Here is an 18,938-nt window from a genome sequence, read left to right as displayed (position 1 = left end):
GAAGAATGGAACATATTTTGTGTTCAGACATGATCTTTGTAGACTCTGAGAAGCTCATCTGCAGAAACCAGCACGGTTTCAGGAAACGGCGGTCATGTGAGACACAGCCGGCCTTCTTTGTGCATGATATACAATAGGTTCTAGATACCGGCTCCCAGGTGGATGCCATGTTTCTCAGCTTGCGAAATGCATTCAACTCAGTTCCGCACTATTGCTTGCTACAAAAAGTGTGCGCTTAGGGTCTATCCGATGACATATGCGGTTGGATAGAAAGTTTTCTAACAGACAGAGAGCAGTATCTTGTCCTGAATGGCGTAACTTCAGGTGTGCCCCAGGGCAGCGTAATAGGTCCGCTACTTTTATGATTTACATAAACGATCTGGTTGATGGTATTGACAGCAGCATTAGACTGTTTGCTGATGATGTAGTAGTCTACAGGAAAGTAGTATCACATGAAAGTTTTGAACAAATCGACGAGGATTTGCAGAAAATAAATGCTTGGTGTAATGACTGGCAGTTATCTCTCAATATTAGTAACAGTAACCTACTGCCTATAACAAGGCGAAAATCCCCATTAATGTATGAGTACAAAATGAATGCCCAGTCTTTGGAAGCGGTAAAATCCATCAAGTATCTGGGTGTGACTATTCGAAATGATCTCAAATGGAATGATCAGATTACACAAGTAACGGGCAAGGCGAACTCCAGATTGCAGTTTATTGGTAGAGCCCTTAAGTGATGCAGTCCTTCAACAAAGGAAATTGCTTACAATATGTTAGTTTGTCCGGTCTTAAGAGTATTGTTCATGTGTATGGGATCCTTATCAGTTGGGTCTGATTCAAGAGATTGAGAAGGTCCAAAGAAGAGCGGCAAGAATCGTGACTGGTACATTTAGCCATCGCGAGAGCGCTACAAATCTCGTGGAAAGTTTGAAGTTGAACACACTTGCAGATAGACGATGCGCCAAACGGAAGGGGCTGCTCACTAAATTCTGAAATTCGATCTTCGCAGAGGATGTAGAGCATATATTATTACCACCAACTTTCAAATCACGCAATGATCACCAGTCAAAGATAAGGGAAATTAGAGCTCATACTGAGGCGTTCAGACAGTCGTTTTTCCCTCGCGCAATCCACGAGTGGAACAGCGCGGGGAGGGGGGTGTTTATGACTGGCGCGAATTGTGCCCTCCACCACAGACCGCTCGGTGGCTAGCGGAGTATATATGTAGTTGTACCACCATAATTTATAATTTAAACGAGAAATTTTAAGGCTGTGGGAATTTAAGATGGGTCCTGGATAAACTGAAACGAACCGAGAATGCTGGGCTGGGTTTCAGAGTGAACATTAGGCAATGTCTAACTGAAACAGGGGAAAGAAATACAATAGAAGACTAACGAGTAGTTTTGGGGAGATGAAATAGTAAAGACAGCTCGAGATCACAGAGGTAAAAAGACAATGCATATGAAAAATCATTGGATAATACAACAAATACTGAATTTAATTCATAAAAGAGAATAAACAAAGTCAGCATGAGGCAGGTGAAAGAGCATACAGACTTCTAAAAAGTGAAGTTGGTAGGAAATGCAAACTTGCTAAGCAGGAACAGCTACAAGTCAATTGCAAGACTAAAAACATATATGACTAGGGGTAATATAGAAGCTACTATAAGTAAATTGAAGAGGCCTTTTGAGATAAGAAAAGCAGCTGTATCAATATCAAGAGCTTAGTTGGTAAACCACTACAAAGCAAAGAATGGAGTGGATATGCAGAAGGAATATATATATATATATGGTCTGCAAAGGGGAAAAAAGCTTCAGGACAATATTAGAGAAACAGCAGGAAAAGTAGGTGAAGATGTGAGAGAAGTTATGGTACTAAAAGAAGAATTTGACAAAGCACTGATAGACATAAGCTGAGGAGAGGCCTCTGGAGTAGAACATATTCCCTTGTTATTACTGAGATTCTTGGGAGAGCCAGTCATGACCAAATTATTCCGCCTGGTGTGCAAGATGTATGACAGGGAATACCTGACTTCAAGAAGAATGTAATGACTACAATACCAAATAAGGCTGGTGCTTACAGGTGTGAATAGTATCATAAGTTTAATAAGGCATTGTTACAAAATACTGCCATAAATTATTTACGTAAGAATGGAAAAACTGGTAGAAGTTAACTCAGGGAAGATCAGTTTGGGTTCCGGAGAAATATAGTTCATGTGGGGGCTATACTGACGCTAAGACTTATTTCACAGGGTGGGCTGAAGAAAAGCAAACCTACAATTGTACTAGTCGTAAGTTCAGAGAAAGCTTTTGACAATGCCGATTGGTCTACACACACTAAAATTTTGAAGGCAGCATATATGTAATACAGAGAGTGAAAAGTTATTTCCAACTTTTACAGAAACCAGACTGCAGTTGTAAAAGTCAAAGGACATGAATGGGAAGCAGCAGCAGCTCGAAGGGGAGTTAGACAGGGGTTTGCCTAAGCTACGCGTTATACAATCTGTAGATTGAGCAAGTAGCAAGGGAAATTTGGAAATGGAATTATAGTTCAGGCAGAAGAAATAAAACATTTGGGTGTTCTGATGACAATGTAAATCCATCAGAGACTGGAAAAGACTTGGAAGATCAGTTGAACAGGATGGACTGTGTCTTGAAAAGAGATTATATGACAAACATTAACAAAATTGGAAATTGGTAACAGTGGAAAATTATAGGAGTAAATATGTAAAGGAAGGCCTAGGGGCTAGTTTCGAAGATGATGAGACATTAACAAGGTAGAATAGTGTGAAAAGCTACTTCAAACCAGTCTTTGGACTGAAGACAACAACAAACAAAAGTGTTTACCTCTGTTTCCTGCTCTCATAACTGTTACAACAATTAATGTCAAATCAATCATCAATTCTACAAGGATAGCAACAGTATTTAACACAGCATATGTTAAGACACAGTAAATTTTTTTGATATATTAAGGTATTTGGTTCAGTATCATGAATACATATTTTTCCATAGATAAATACACACTACCACTGCCATTCTATGCTTCAACGCCTCTTCTGGATACAGATACAAATAAATAAACAAGCACGCACACACGCAAACCCGGGAAAGGGAAGAAGATGGAACATTAAGATTCAAACATCAGAATAAAAAAACAAGACAGTTTAATAGCCACTCTTATCTTCTTTCCCAAAGAAGTGATAACAAAAGCCACCCTGTCAGCAGGTGCAGCACTCCAGTCTTCTCTACACACACATAGCACCTTCTGTTCATCTGCAATAAAGGAGTCTATTCTTGTACGCTGGTCACAGGCCAACTGAGGATTTTACCTTTTTCTTTTGCTTTTTTAATCTCTTGTTCGCAACTGACATCTTGAACGAGACATGTTTACCCACAAGTTTCTCCTTTATCTTCGAAGCTTTCACCTGTGGCTTATTTGCTTTGGAAAACTGCAATTCTTCACTTGTCACTAACTGACCTATGTCGCCACTTTCCCATACTCTCTGTGGTACAGCATGCCCTGTCGATTCAGTTGGGCTGCCACTGTATAGTTTCTTCTTCTTCTTCTTTTTCTTCTTTTCTCCATGAACAGCTACTGGCTCTACAGAAGTATCTACTGGCTGTACTGAAGTATCACCACCAGGTTTCTGACTAACCATTTCTGCTTTTTTCTTTCGACGCCGTCTTGCCTTTTTTGACAACTGCATTTCTGAAAATGTTGATATGTTTAGGTCCTTAGATAGCGAAACATTTTTCTCGTTGCTGTCTCTGTGATTTTCTTTCATCGTAAGGTTCTGTGGTGGTTTCTCCTGTGTCCCACCTGGTGCCTTCCCATTAGCAGTTACTGTTACTTCCTGGCCACCAGATGCTAATTTCTGTTTCATCAGTTTCTTTCTGTGCCTTTTCTTCTGACCTTTACTCAGACCAGAGGGAATTCCATTCTTAGCAGCATCTGAACGTTTCTCTTTAGGGGGCGACGCTTCGTCCCCTGTGTGCACCTGCTCTAGTTTTCTCTTGTTCGCTTTGCCTTTTGCCTGCGCTGAATTTGTATCTGAAATACTTACACTATTTGGTGATGTCAAAACATGAGTCGTTTCACTATTTTCAACCACCGTAGCTTTTTTCTTTTTCTTGTGTCTTTTCTTCCTCTTCATTGGACTTTTAACATCTTCTGTTACACTTTTCTCTGGACTTGTTTCCACTTGTGAACTTCCACTTCCTTCCTCTTTCACCTTCCTCTTCTTCACTGGACTTTTAACATCTTCAGTTACACTTTTCTCTGGACTGGTTTCTGTTTGTGAACTTTCACTTTTCCTCTTTTTCTTCTTCCTCTTATTTGCTGGACTTTTAACATCCAGAGTTACACTTTCCTCTGGGCCTGTTTCCACTTGTAAACTTTGACCTGTAACAAAGCAATGTGGAATCATTCTGTTTGTTCTTATACCACTCCTGATGTAATTTTTTCCTCTGACCCCTTTTCATTAGTAGTACATATACAACAATTATATGAAATAACTAATTCTTATTCAAGGAGTATTTCATCAAACTTTATTACTCACACTATAACAATTGCTGATGGCAATAGCACATTTAATTTGTACAAAAACATTTTATTCAAAGAAATGTTTGTGATTTGCTATAACTGCAAACTACATGAATCTCAAAATTCAATACTGCTAAGAATGGTTTGTTGATTGGCGTAGGTCATTTAAAAGCCCTTATTCTCTTCTCTTCACCCAACATTTTATTTTTCCAAAAAACTTTATATTTCACAATTTGTGTTAAAAACTCTCATGGTCCAATGTTAATTATTCCAACTAGAAGAATTAACTTTCTAGAAACTTCTAGGCAGATTGATAATCCTCATGCACATTAAAACTGCTCTCCCATAAAATAGTGCCAATGCCTTTGCCATTTTCTAATTACGAGGTGTGGCAATAAAGAAACCACTCATGCTGTAACTCTATTTAAAAACCTTACACAACAAATGTTTTCACCTTCAATGTAGTCTCCTTCCCGATCCGTGTACTGGAAGCAGTTCTACAAGAATTTTTCTGTTATGCTGTTGAGGAGGCTTGTCACTTTTTCCATCACGGCATCCACAGACTTGAACCTGGTTCCTTTGAGTGCAGACTTCAGTCTTAGGAAGAGAAAGAAGTCACACAATGCTAGGTCAGATGAATATGATGAATGTTCCTTCACTGGAATGTTGTTTTTGTGCCAAAAGAAGCTCTTCATAAACATCACGTCCTAATGAAGAATGCATGAGCAATTCTTCCACAGATCTGATCTCCTCCATTATGCACCTTCACCCAGGGTTCCAAGAACCGTTACATAATATGCTCGATTGGCAGTATGACCTTAGGCACCCAATCAATGTAGATAACCCCTCAGACATCGAAGAAAACAGTTGTCATTGCTCTGAATTTTGATTTGCTCGTAAGTGTTTTCTTCTTCTTAAGGGATTAAGGACTCTTCCAATGCACGGACTGTCAGTCTCTGGATTGTATTGGAATATTTATGTTTCATCACAAGTAATTACTTTGCTGAGGTAGTCATTTGCAATGTTTTCAAGAGTGTCAGTACAACAGTCTACTCAACGTTGCTTTCACTCGTTTGTGAGGATTCTTGGCACCACTTTAGCACAAACCTTTGTCATGCCCAGATCATCCAAAACCAGCTGAATGGTTTCCTTACTGATTGCGGGCTAGTTCTGAAATTGCTCAAATGCTCAAGCAGCTGTCTACTCCAACAATCCTGCTCACTTCCTCCAATTCTCTATAGTTTCCAAGGTGGAAGGACTTCCCAATTTCAGATCATCTTCGACGTCTTCCCTACCATCCTTGAACCTCTTAACCCACTCGAAAACTTGCTTATGAGATAGACACTGATCACCATAAAGTCAAATCACATGTTTCTGTGGTGGATTTTCCAAGTTTTGTAAGGAATTTGACATTAACAACTTGTTCCACTGTAGAGCATAGCATAATTCCAACGGAGCCCAGACACATGACCCGTTTCTAAGAAGACTCACAGCCAGACTAACCCCCACAGCACTGTGAAATTCTGTACGCAAGTCAGTGAGAATTCCAAGGTTACTCCTACACTCTTCTCTTTGTCATTGACAAAGCTGGCAATGTGCACAGCAACCACTCCGGTTTCTTTATCAGCACACCTCGTATACAGCTACTAGTGCTGCTTACTTCAATGGCTATTGAATCTTCATCCTTTTTAATTTTACATTGGGAAATCCAGGATGGAACAATGACAATATTTTATGAATGATAGACTGTTACTCACCATATAGTGGAGATATTAAGTCACAGACAGGCACCACAAAAAGATTATTAACCATGTAAACTTATGGCCAGAAAGCCTTTTTCTGAAATAAACAACATACACACAAACATTCGTGCAAACTCAGCTCACACTGTGGTCTGGTGTTGGTAGCCAGAGACTGCTCACGAGTGTGTGAGCTGTGTTTGCACAAATGTTTGTGTATATGCTGTCTATTTCAGACAAAGGCCTTCTGGCAGAAAGCTCAAGCGATTAGCAGTCTTTTGTTGTGCCTGTCTGCAACTCAACATCTCCGCTCTGTGGCAAGTCGAAATCTATCTTTTCATAATACAGTCCTTTTTAATTTTTCTGTTATTTTTTATGTTAAAATCTAAAAAGGAGTAGCTTAGTATTTACCACTTTGTAATTTTTATAATATGGGTGTCTATAAACAGGCATCACACACAAAGACTTAGTCAGCTGTGGCCACTACTCAAACGAAGAACAGTTGGGTAAAGTTTGTACTTAACATGTGTAGTTAATATGTCTCAGTCTGGTAGAGTTCGCAACGTGTCTCACAACATGTAGCAGTTATTCTCTTGAATAACATTAATTGTAATAATATTACTTGTCAACTTATCAAACATTCTTTGCATTTGTGTTGTTAACTGATCGACAAAACTGTTTGTTGATGAATGTGAAGAGAAATGAAAACCAAATTCTACAGTGTGAGTATGTCTTTTAGTAGCAGTTCATCATAGTTAATAACCTTAGGGAGAATATAAAATCAGAAATTCTACAGGACATATGAGGCAGAGTCAATTGAACCAAGTCGGTAAGTTACACACCTTTCCTCTCTTTCCCTTGAATGTTCTCGACAGCAACTTTGTCGCTTTCTTCTACTGATTCCTCATTTGCAGGTTCATCATTCACTTGATCACCATTAACACCTTTATCTTCATCCTTTGGTTTTGGAATTACATTAGAAAACTTCTTTAACTTTGCAACAAAAAAGCCATCCATATTGTGTGTGTGTGGATAAAACCTGCGTGTTAGCTTCAGTGATGGATGAAACCTGTAGGAAACTTTCCATGTTAACATCCTAAATAAAATATACAAATTTTTATATTTTATACTTGAGAAACTACAAATTTCTGCAAAAGCCATGCAACAAAGAAGATGTAATGCCATTATAATTTCAGAGGTTTCCCTTCTTTTAAAAACAAAATTTCACATAGAAATTAAGCAAAATAATCACTTACACCACTGTTGCTCCATACGTAATAAATTTTATTAACAGACAACTGGATTTAACAAATATACTCAGGATAGCATACATTCATACACTAATAATGTTTTTGTGTGTGTGCCGAGTACAGGTGTACTGTGGTGGAAGCAGGAATATTTTCGCATACAAAGTGAATACTTTCTTCAGGAGCTGGAAGAAATTCAGTGTCTTAAACCCTGTGGTGCATGAATTTCACTACAGTGGGCAACTTTTAATGGTCAATTCTCTGGTGTTTTCAGTCAGTCATGAGGCTGCAAATGCATGAAGGACACAACACTAGTAGGGAGTACCCACTGCAGTGAACCGTGTGCATTTGCAGCCTCAGGACTGGCTGAAAATGCCAGAGAAGTGTCCATTAACAGCTGTCCACAGTAGTGGACACTATGCGCCACAGGGTTAATTTTGCACTTCCCTGAATTTTGGATAGTGTTTCACAAATATCTTGTGACATGGAAAACAGTTGGTATACAGATAGTGGTAATGACATTTAATCTGTGTGAAGCAATAGCAACAGTGATGGTGACAAAGAATTGTTAAAAATACAATGCCTGAACTCAAATTGGAAGAGGGTAGAAATATATTTCAGGTGAAAGTAAAATCTCAGATACAATAGGGGTTAATTCTTAAAATTTCCTCTTTCGTTCACAGTTCCTGGAAGAGCAAACAAGATAAAACATGGACATGAATTACCAGAACACGTTAAGCCTTCTGAGGCAATATACAGTTTTAAGAGCTAACACGTGGCTGTCGTTGGCCTGTGGAGTGTGACAGTATTTCACTGTATGTAAATCACTGACAGAACTCTTAAAAGAACTTACCTTTAGCTTTTCTACCATTTTTCACAATGTCAACTACTGTCATAAAATTATTATTGCGTTTGATTATGCTTGTTTGGAGTAGGAATTTCTGAGGCAGCTAATATCCTCAAATTATATACATCTGAATATTTTAGGTTAAGCTTAACTAGAACTGATATCAAATGAAAATACACATTTTATTACTATTAGCCTATCTGTATTTTATACTAGAAACAGAGCATAATGCAAATATGTCTCGAAAAGCAGCCTCAGGCCAATAAATGGCAGTGCTATAGGTTGCCCACAAAGCTGAATATCCAAATCACCTATTACTAACTGGAATAAATCCACCTGATGGAGGAATGATAATCAAAAACTCTTAAAAGAACCATGCATGTGACTAGTTACAGTAATTTGCATTTTCCATTCGTAGTTATAAGTATTTCAAAAGCACAATAGGTAATTTAAAATCAACAACACTATTATTCTACTACTTCACAAGTATTTAACATGATGATATAATTATAAAAAAATGGAATTAATCTTATTTGAGTCACCCAAAACCCACCAAAGTCTATGCTTGACACCCATCGTATATTACTGTGAAACATATTCCTATTCCAACATAACAAAACCACAATTTTGTTGACACAAATTTTCTTTTTGGCCTGCAACACCTATTAACACGTGGAACTGATGTGGATTTTTTGGGTGGCATATCCTCATAACTTTGTCAAAATTACTATTCATTACAAATCAAATATTAACTTACTAAACTCATGACTGACTCAGTAATACACATATGCTCAATACTGGAGACTTTTGTACATATGGTGAAGCTCAATTTACTAGGTTTATGGATATAAATTTATGCTTCCACAGTCATTGTCACAATCAATAAAATTCTTCTGGGTTTGTAACCGCATTGTCAGTATGTAAAAACTACCAAAGTTTGGATCATAATGACAATACAGTCACAAACCCAGAGGAATTTTACTGACTACGTTTGTTGTTGATGTGGTCTTCAGTCAAGAGACTGGTTTGATGCAGCTTTCCATAATACTCTATTCTGTGCAAGCTGCTTCACCTCCCAGTACCTACTGCAACCTAGTCCTTCCGAATCTGCTTAGTGTATTCATCTCTTTGTCTCCCTCTACGATTTTTACCCTCCGCACTGCCCTCCAATACTAAATTGGTCATCCCCTGATGCCTCAGAACATGTCCTACCAACTGATCCCTCCTCCTAGTCAAGTTGTGTCACAAATTTCCCTTCTCCCAATAGTATTTCAATACCTCCTCATTAGTTACGTGATCTACCCATCTAATCATCAGCATTCTTCTGTAGCACCACATTTCGAAAGCTTCTATTCTCCTCTTGTCTAAGCTATTTATCATCCATGTTTCACTTCCATACATGGCTACACTCCACACAAATACTTTAAGAGAAGACTTCCTGACACTTAAAAGTATACTCAGCGTTAACAAATTTCTCTTCTTCAGAAACGCTTTCCTTGCCATTGCCAGTCTGGGTCATTTGACGTCAAATCAACAAATAAAACCATCGTTTTCAACCTTACCCTCTTGGATTTAAATGAAATTAAGTATGCCTATAGTACTCATAAATAGTGCCACAAATTAATTTTTTCACATTTTTCTAATGAAAAGTTACTGAGTAATGGACTTTCAAAAATTGAAAAAATGACAAATTTTTGACTCTTGGAACAATGTTGTTTTCTTTATAACTCGTGTTCTAATTAAGCTAGAACAATAAAATTTACTTCATTGGAAAGCTCTTTAAAAGAGCTTTTATATGATACCAAACATCATTACATCTACAGCTACATGATTACTCTGCAATTCCCATTTAAGTGCCTGGCAGAGGGTTCATCGAACCACAATCATACTATCTCCCTACCATTCCACTCTGGAACAGCGCGCGGGAAAAATGAACACCTAAACCTTTCTGTTCGAGCTCTGATTTATTTTATTTTGATGATCATTCCTACCTATGTAGGTTGGGCTCAACAAAATATTTTCGCATTCGGAAGAGAAATTTGGTGACTGAAATTTCGTAAATAGATCTCGCCACGACGAAAAAAGTCTTTGCTTTAATGACTTCCATCCCAACTCGCATATCATATCTGCCACACCCTCTCCCCTATTACGTGATAATACAAAACAAGCTGCCCTTTTTTGCACCCTTTCGATGTCCTCCGTCAATCCCACCTGGTAAGGATCCCACACCGCGCAGCAATATTCTAACAGAGGACGAACGAGTGTAGTGTAAGCTGTCTCTGTAGAGGACTTGTTGCATCTTCTAAGTGTCCTGCCAATGAAACGCAACCTTTGGCTCGCCTTCCCCACAATATTATCCATGTGGTCTTTCCAACTGAAGTTGTTCGTAATTTTAACACCCAGGTACTTAGTTGAATTGACAGCCTTGAGAATTGTACTATTTATCGAGTAATCAAATTCCAACGGATTTCTTTTGGAACTCATGTGGATCACCTCACACTTTTCGTTATTTATCGTCAACTGCCACCCGCCACACCATACAGCAATCTTTTCTAAATCGCTTTGCAACTGATACTGGTCTTCGGATGACCTTACTAGACGGTAAATTACAGCATCATCTGCGAACAACCTAAGAGAACTGCTCAGATTGTCACCCAGGTCATTTATATAGATCAGGAACAGCAGAGGTCCCAGAACGCTTCCCTGGGGAACACCTGATATCACTTCAGTTTTACTCAATGATTTGCCGTCTATTACTACGAACTGCGACCTTCCTGACAGGAAATCATGAATCCAGTCACACAACTGAGACGATACCCCATATGCCCGCAAGCTTGATTAGAAGTCGCTTGTGAGGAACGGTGGCAAAAGCTTTCCGGAAATCTAGAAATACGGAATCAACTTGAGATCCCCTGTCGATAGCGGCCATTACTACGTGCAAATAAAGAGCTAGCTGCGTTGCACAAGAACAATGTTTTCTAAAACCATGCTGATTACGTATCAATAGATCGTTCCCTTCGAGGTGATTCATAATGTTTGAATACAGTATATGCTCCAAAACCCTACTGCAAACCGACGTCAATGATGTAGGTCCGTAGTTCGATTGATTACTCCTACTACCCTTCTTAAACACTGGTGCGACCTGCGCAATTTTCCAATCTGCAGGTATAGATCTATCGGTGAGTGAGCGGTTGTATATGATTGCTAAGTAGGGAGCTATTGTATCAGCGTAATCTGAAAGGAACCTAATCGGTATACAATCTGGACCTGAAGACTTGCCCGTATCAAGCGATTTAAGTTGCTTCGCAACCCCTAAGTTATCTGCTTCTAAGAAACTCATGCTAGCAGCTGTTCGTGTTTCAAATTCTGGAATATTCCATTCGTCTTCCCTGGTGAAGAAAAGTCGGAAAACTGCGTTCAATAACTCCGCTTTAGCGGCACAGTCGTCGGTAACAGTACCACTGGCACTGCGCAGCGAAGGTATTGACTACGTCTTGCTGCTTGTGTACTTTACATACGACCAGAATTTCTTCGGATTTTCTACCAAATTTCGAGACAATGTTTCGTTGTGGAACCTATTAAAGGCATCTCGCATTGAAGTCCGTGCCAAATTTCGCGCATCTGTAAATTTTAGCCAATCTTCAGGATTTCGCGTTCTCCTGAGCTTCGCATGCTTTTTCCGTTGCCTCTGCAACAGCGTTCGGACCTGTTTTGTGTACCATGGGGGATCAGTTCCATCTCTTACCAATTTATGAGGTATGAATCTCTCAATTGCTGTTGCTACTGTATCTTTGAATTCGAGCCACATCTCGTCTAGATTTGCATAGTCAGGTCAGAAGGAATGGAGATTGTCTCTTAGGAAGGCTTCTAGTGACTTTATCCGCTTTTTTGAATAAAATTATTTTGCATTTGTTTCTGGTGGATTTGGAAGAAACGGTATTGAGCCTAGCTATAACGACCTTGTGATCACTAATCCCTGTATTAGTCATGATGCTATCTATTAGCTCTGGATTGTTTGTGGCTAAGAGGTTAAGTGTGTTTTCGCAACCATTTACAATTCGCGCGGGTTTGTGGACTAACTGCTCGAAATAATTTTCGGAGAAAGCATTTAGGACAATCTCGGAAGATGTTTTCTGCCTACCACCGGTTTTGAACAAGTATTTTTGCCAACATATCAAGGGAAGGTTGAAGTCCCCACCAACTATAACCATATGAGTGGGGTATTTATTTGTTACGAGACTCAAATTTCCTCTGAACTGTTCAGCAATTATATCATCGGAGTCTGGGGGTCGGTAGAAGGAGCCAATTATTAACTTAGTTCGGCTGTTAAGTATAACCTCCACCCATAGCAATTCACACGGAGTATCTACTTCGACTTCACTAAAAGATAAACCACTACTGACAGACACAAACACTCCACCACCAATTCTGCCTAATCTATCTTTCCTGAACACCGTCAGACTTTGTAAAAATTTCCGCAGAACTTGTTTCAGGCTTTAGCCAGCTTTCTGTACCTATAACGATTTCAGCTTCTGTGCTTTCTATTAGTGCTTGCAGCTCAGGGACTTTCCCAGTACAACTACAACATGGTAGACACACAAACACACACAAAATTCAAGCTTTCGCAACCAACGGTTGCTTCATCAGGAAAGAGGGAAGGAGAGGGAAAGACGAAAGGATGTGGGTTTTAAGGGAGAGGGTAAGGGGTCATTCCAATCCTGGGAGTGGAAAGACTTACCTTAACAGACAAGCAGACAAAATTTTGTCTGCTTGTGTCTGTATATGTGCGGATGGATAGGTGTGTGTGCGTGCGTGCGCGAGTGTGTACCTGTCCTTTTTTCCCCTTAAGGTAAGTCTTTCTGCTCCCAGGATTGGAATGACCCCTTAATGTCTGCTTGTGTCCATATTATGTGCGGATGAATAGGTGTGTGTGTGTGTGTGTGTGTGTGTGTGTGTGTGTGTGTGTGTGTGTGTGTGTGCGTGCGTGCGTGCGTGCGTGCGTGCGCATGCGCGCGTTCCTGTCTTTTTTCCCCCCTAAGGTAAGTATTTCCGCTCCCGGGACTGGAATGACCCCTTACCCTCTCCCTTAAAACCCACATCCTTTCATCTTTCCCTCTCCTTCACTCTTTCCTGATGAAGCAACTGTTGGTTGCAAAAGCTTGAATTTTGTGTGTATATCAACATGCCAACACTTTCGTTTGGTAAGTTACATCATCTTTGTTTTTAGATATATTTTTCTCACGTGGAATGTTTCCCTCTATTTTACACACACACACACACACACACACACACACACACACACACACACACACATTGTTTATAAAAACAACATTGTTGAATTTATCGAATTTTGAAAAACTGTATTTTTAAAATTCTCAAAAAAATATATGTGAAAGATAAACTTTACATCTACATATTCTGAAAGTTTCAACTTGGGATAAGCATGGGATCACTATGAAAAGCAATTATATGTTTACCACGATTAACCAAAATCACAGTCAGATAGGTGAATTTCTATTATTTTGCTACACATGAAAATATTACAGTGTTAGATTTTGCTACATGGTCCACCAATTGTACTTTTGAAATGAATAACTGCTTATTAAACTTTAGTGCTAACTATTTATTAATAGCTGTAAAACCACGGGAAAAGGAAAGAAAGAAAAAAAGGAAGCCATCTCTCATTTTAAAGATTATACAGAAAATGATTCTTTGGTGTTACTATCTGCAATCGATTCAGCATTTTATCTCTGGTTAATATTGTCTGCAATTTTCACCTATTGTTCAAAGTGACCCACACATTCTTTTGCTGTGAGGCAGCTATGGTGAAATTATGTGATTAACTCTGAAATATGTTTTGAATCTAGCTTAAAGGTACTTTTGTACAAACCTCACAAGAGTCCGTAAGTTTGTATGCCTACAACCAGTTAATGTTTGCATACTATTAACATAATGAAATATTATTTTTTGCAGGAAGTGAAAGAATAGAGAAGTAATATTGTGTAGTACTGAATATAGAAAACCGAGGCATTCAACTTCAAAAACATTTTTTTTTTAATTAGTTTGTTCACTTGAGAAATATAAAATGCCTAAAATTTCAGCTTTGTGTTGTAATCCATTTAATGAAAAGGGCCACAATAACCACAAGAAAAACTTACGGCCTGTTTCACAATGGATGATAGCAAGAAAACCTTTCTTAACTTTAAATCAAAAAGTGTGTGACAACTGCTGTAAAAATATTGCACGAGTGAAATTTGTTATACGTCTAGCACAGAAAATGACGAGGATCTACTGTATTCTGTGGTGAAACAAGAAAGTGAAAAGGTTTTATGTGATAGTGACGTACAAGACATTGCAGCAAGTGAGGCCTTAGGAAGGTTGAATGCTTCTTTGCAGTCCGTTGGTGAATCGCCAATTAAGAAGAAATGACTGTGTGAAGCAAAATATCCTAAGGAAAAACTAATTAAATTAACTTCAACAATTCAAACAAAGGGATTATTGCTTCCTTCCGAAAAAGAAGAGGTGGTACATGATCATGCAGAATCTGAGATGATCAGTCAGCTATAAGATAAATTTCGTACATGTACATCTCGAAGTAAACAGATGGAGATTCTTACCATTTTACCTAAAAGCTGGAGTGTTAAGAAGCTTCAAGATGAATTTAATGTAACAAATTACATGGCTCGAAGAGTGAAAGATTTGGTGAAGGCCAAGGGAATTTTGTCTTCCCCAAACCCAAAACCTGGCAAGACTCTTGATCAAACAACTGGTGATTTTGTTAGAAACTTTTATTGTTCTGATGAGATAAGCAGAGCAATGCCTGGGAAAAAAGATTTTATGCTTGTGAGAGATAATGGAGAAAAACTGCAAGTACAAAAACGGCTAGTTTTAAGTAATTTGAAAGAAATTTACGCGAACTTTAAAGACAACCATCCACAACTCCACATTGGATTTTCGAAGTTTGCAGACCTACATCCCAAAAATTGTGTTTTAGCTGGAAGTAGTGGTACACATAGAGAGAGAGAGAGAGAGAGAGAGAGAGAGAGAGAGAGAGAGAGAGTGTGTGTGTGTGTGTGTGTGTGTGTGTGTGTGTGTGTACTACCCACCAAAACTTCAAACTCATGCTGACTAGATGTAACACAAAAATTGTGTTTTAGCTGGAAGTAGTGGTACACATAGTGTGTGTGTGTGTGTGTGTGTGTACTACCCACCAAAACTTCAAACTCATGCTGACTGGATGTAACATTCCTCAGCTGACAAAGGATGAAGATAATCCAATAAAAACTTACAAAGACTGCATTGCAAGAGTTGTAGGTAATCAGTGAATGTAAATTCTGCCCTGGCCCAGAAACATTTAAGACATATTTACTAGATTTGTTGAATACTAATGATATTGATAATATAACTTATCAGCAATGGGTTTCCATTGATCACACATCTCTAGAAACAATCATAAAATCATCTGACAACTTTATTGATTGTTTTTTGATGAATTAAAATCGCTCACACGACATTCATTTGTTGCTAATCAACAATCAACCTTCCAAAAGAGACTGAGAAATGAACTTAAAGAAGGCGAGGTCTTAGCGATCTGTGACTTTTCTGAGAATTACTCCTTTGTCATCCAGGACGAAGTTCAAGGCTATCACCGGACAAACATGCAAGCAACGATTCGTCCCATTGTTGCTTATTACGAGGATGGGAACAAACTCGAACACACAAGTCTTGTAATCATATCAGAATGCCTAACACATGACACTGTTGCTGTGACTTTGTTCCAATCGTACTTGATGGACTTCCTGACTGTTAAATTCGGTAGAAAACCAATAAAAATATATTATTTCTCTGATGGCGCAGCAGCTCATTGAAAAATAGCAAGAACTTTATCAACCTGTGTCATCATGAAGAAGATTTCCAAACTGAAGCTGAATGGCATTTTTCAGCCACCTCGCATGGGAAGGGAGCTAGTGATGGTGTTGGTGGAACGTTTAAACGACTTGCATCTCGAGCAAGTGTGCAACGGCCATACAGTGATCAAATAATGACACCAAAACAACTTTATATGTGTGTCAAGGAACATAGAAGGAATGAACTTCAAGTATGCTACTGAAGAAGATCACAAAAATGAAGAAATGAAACTTATGGAGAGATTTGAGAAATGCTGCAAAATTGTAGGTACACAAAAACTTCACACTTTTATTCCTTTGAGCAAGGACAAAATAATAACAAAAGTGTATTCAAACTTTGATGATAGTAAAACTGAACTAGTGACAGTTTCTGACAGTGATACAATACCATTCAAAGACATAAAAAGGGTATGTTGCTTGTGATTATAATGGACACTGGTGGTTAACCTGTGTACTTGAATCGTGAACCCTCAAACTGCTACAGGGCGAACATATAAGTTATCCAGTGCAGAAATGTTGATGTGCAACAGACTGATTAGTTCGAAGTATGAAGAAGTGCACTAATAGGACGCCTATTTGTAAATAATAGTAATTACTAATTGAATTTAGGTCTGATCTCAGGTATTCATCTTTCTGTGTTTCTTTAATTATTTCTTTAAGTTTTCATTTTGTATTTATTAATTACAGAAGCATAAAACATATGTTCTTTTGTCAATCATAAGTTATTTTTAATTTCTGCATTTTACAACAACATACAGCTGGTGAGAAGTAGGCCTAATATTTAAAATAAATTAGTTTTTACAAATTTTTAAAGCGCCACCCTTAACGTAAAATTGCTTTTGATAGTGATCCCTTGCTCATCCCAAGATGAAACTTTCAAAATATGTAGATGTAAAGTGTATCTTTCACATATATTTTTTTGAGAATTTTAAAAACACAGTTTTTCAAAATTCGGTAAATTCAACAATTTGTTTTTAACAAGTTGTGTATATATTAAACTAATGATGTTTGGTATCATATAAAAGCTCTTTAAAAGAGCTTTCCAATGAAGTAAATTTTATTGTTCTAGCTTAATTAGAACAAGAGCTGTAAAGAAAACAACATTATTCCGCGAGTCAAAAATTTGTCATCTTTTCAATTTTTGAAGGTCCATTACTCGGTAACTTTTCGTCAGAAAAATGTGAAAAAATTAATTTGTGTCATGATTTATGAGTAATACATGCATACTTAATTAAAAAAAAAAAATCAGAGGGTCAGGTTGTAGCACTTGTTGATTTGACATGGAATTGCCCGTCTACAATTTATGTCCTCTCTACTACGACTATGATCAGTTATTTTGCTCCCCAATTAGCAAAACACATTTACTGCTTTAAGCGTCTCATTTCCTAATCTAATTCCCGCAGCATCACGCAATTTTATTCGATTACATTCCATTATCCTCATTTTGCCTTTGTTGATGTTCATCTTACATCCTCCTTTCAAGAGACAGTCCATTCCATTCAACTGCTCTTCCAGGTCCTTTGCTGTCTGACAGTTTTACAATGTCATCGGCGAACCTCAAAGTTTTTATTTCTTCTCCATGGATTTTAATACCAACTCCGAATTTTTCTTTTGTTTCCTTTGGTGCTAGCTCAATATAAAGATTGAATAACATCGGGGGTAGGCTAAAGCGGTCTCACTCCCTTCCCAATCACTGCTTCCCTTTCATGCCCTCGACTCTTTATAACTGACATATGATTCCTGTACAAATTGTAAATAGCTTTTTGCTCCCTGTATTTGACCCGACACCTTCACAATTTGAAAGAGTATTCCAGTCAACATTGTCAAATGCTTTCTCTAAGTCTACAAATGCTAGAAATATAGGTTTGCCTTTCTTAATCTATATTCTAAGATAAGTCATAGGGTCAGTGTTGTTTCATGTGTTCCAACATTTTTACAGAATCCAAACTGATCTTCCCCGAAGTCGGCTTCTACTAGTTTTTCCATTCGTCTGTAGAGAATTAGTGTCACTATTTTGCAGCTGTGACTTATTAAACAGAGTTCTGTTATTTTAACACCTGTCAACACCTGCTTTCTTTGGGATTGGAATTTTTATGTTCTTCTTGAAGTCTGAGGCTGTTTTGCCTGTCTCATACATCTTGCTCATCAGATGGTACAGTTTTGTCAGGACTGACTCTCCTTAGGCTATCAGTAGTTCTAATGGAATGTTATTTACTCCCAGGGCCTTGTTTTGACTTAGGTCTTTCAGTGCTCTGTCAAATTCTTCACGCAGTATCATATTTCCCATTTCATCTTCATCTACGTCCTCTTCCATTTCCATAATACTGTCCTTACCCTTGTATAGATCCTCTACATACTCCCTCCACCTTTCTGCTTAGAACTGATTTTCCATCTGAGCTCTTGATATTCATACAAGTTGTTCTCTTTTCTCCAAAGGTCTCTAATTTTCCTATAGGCAGTATATGTTACCCATGGTGATATATGCCACTATATCCTTACATTTGTCCTCTTGCCATCCGAGCTTAGCCATTTCACACTTCCTGTCAATCTCATTTCTCCTTTCATCGATTAAATTCAATATTTCTTCTATTACTCAAGGATTTATGGAGTTTAATTTTGTGAAATATCTCCAACATACCACTGAAAATTTGACG

At 38.2% G+C, this 18,938-nt stretch overlaps 1 protein-coding gene across 1 annotated transcript in view; it reads right to left on the bottom strand.

Annotated features, from left to right (window-relative positions):
- Window positions 1–3,148: 3,148 nt before the first annotated feature.
- The window catches only part of LOC126253401 (uncharacterized), a 122,569-nt gene continuing 106,779 nt past the window's right edge, over window positions 3,149–18,938 (bottom strand). The window contains exons 11-12 of the mRNA XM_049954700.1: window positions 7,126–7,352; window positions 3,149–4,403 (exon numbers count right to left, since the gene is read on the bottom strand). Of these exons, the coding sequence (XP_049810657.1) occupies window positions 3,307–4,403; window positions 7,126–7,352 (1,324 nt within the window). The 3' untranslated portion in view covers window positions 3,149–3,306. The remainder of the gene's footprint in view (window positions 4,404–7,125; window positions 7,353–18,938) is intronic.

The sequence above is a fragment of the Schistocerca nitens genome, chromosome 4, assembly GCF_023898315.1.
Source record: "Schistocerca nitens isolate TAMUIC-IGC-003100 chromosome 4, iqSchNite1.1, whole genome shotgun sequence".
Lineage (NCBI taxonomy): Eukaryota > Metazoa > Arthropoda > Insecta > Orthoptera > Acrididae > Schistocerca > Schistocerca nitens.
The sequence above is the reverse complement of the archived record's forward strand: the minus strand, read 5'-3'. Positions and strand labels throughout refer to the sequence as shown.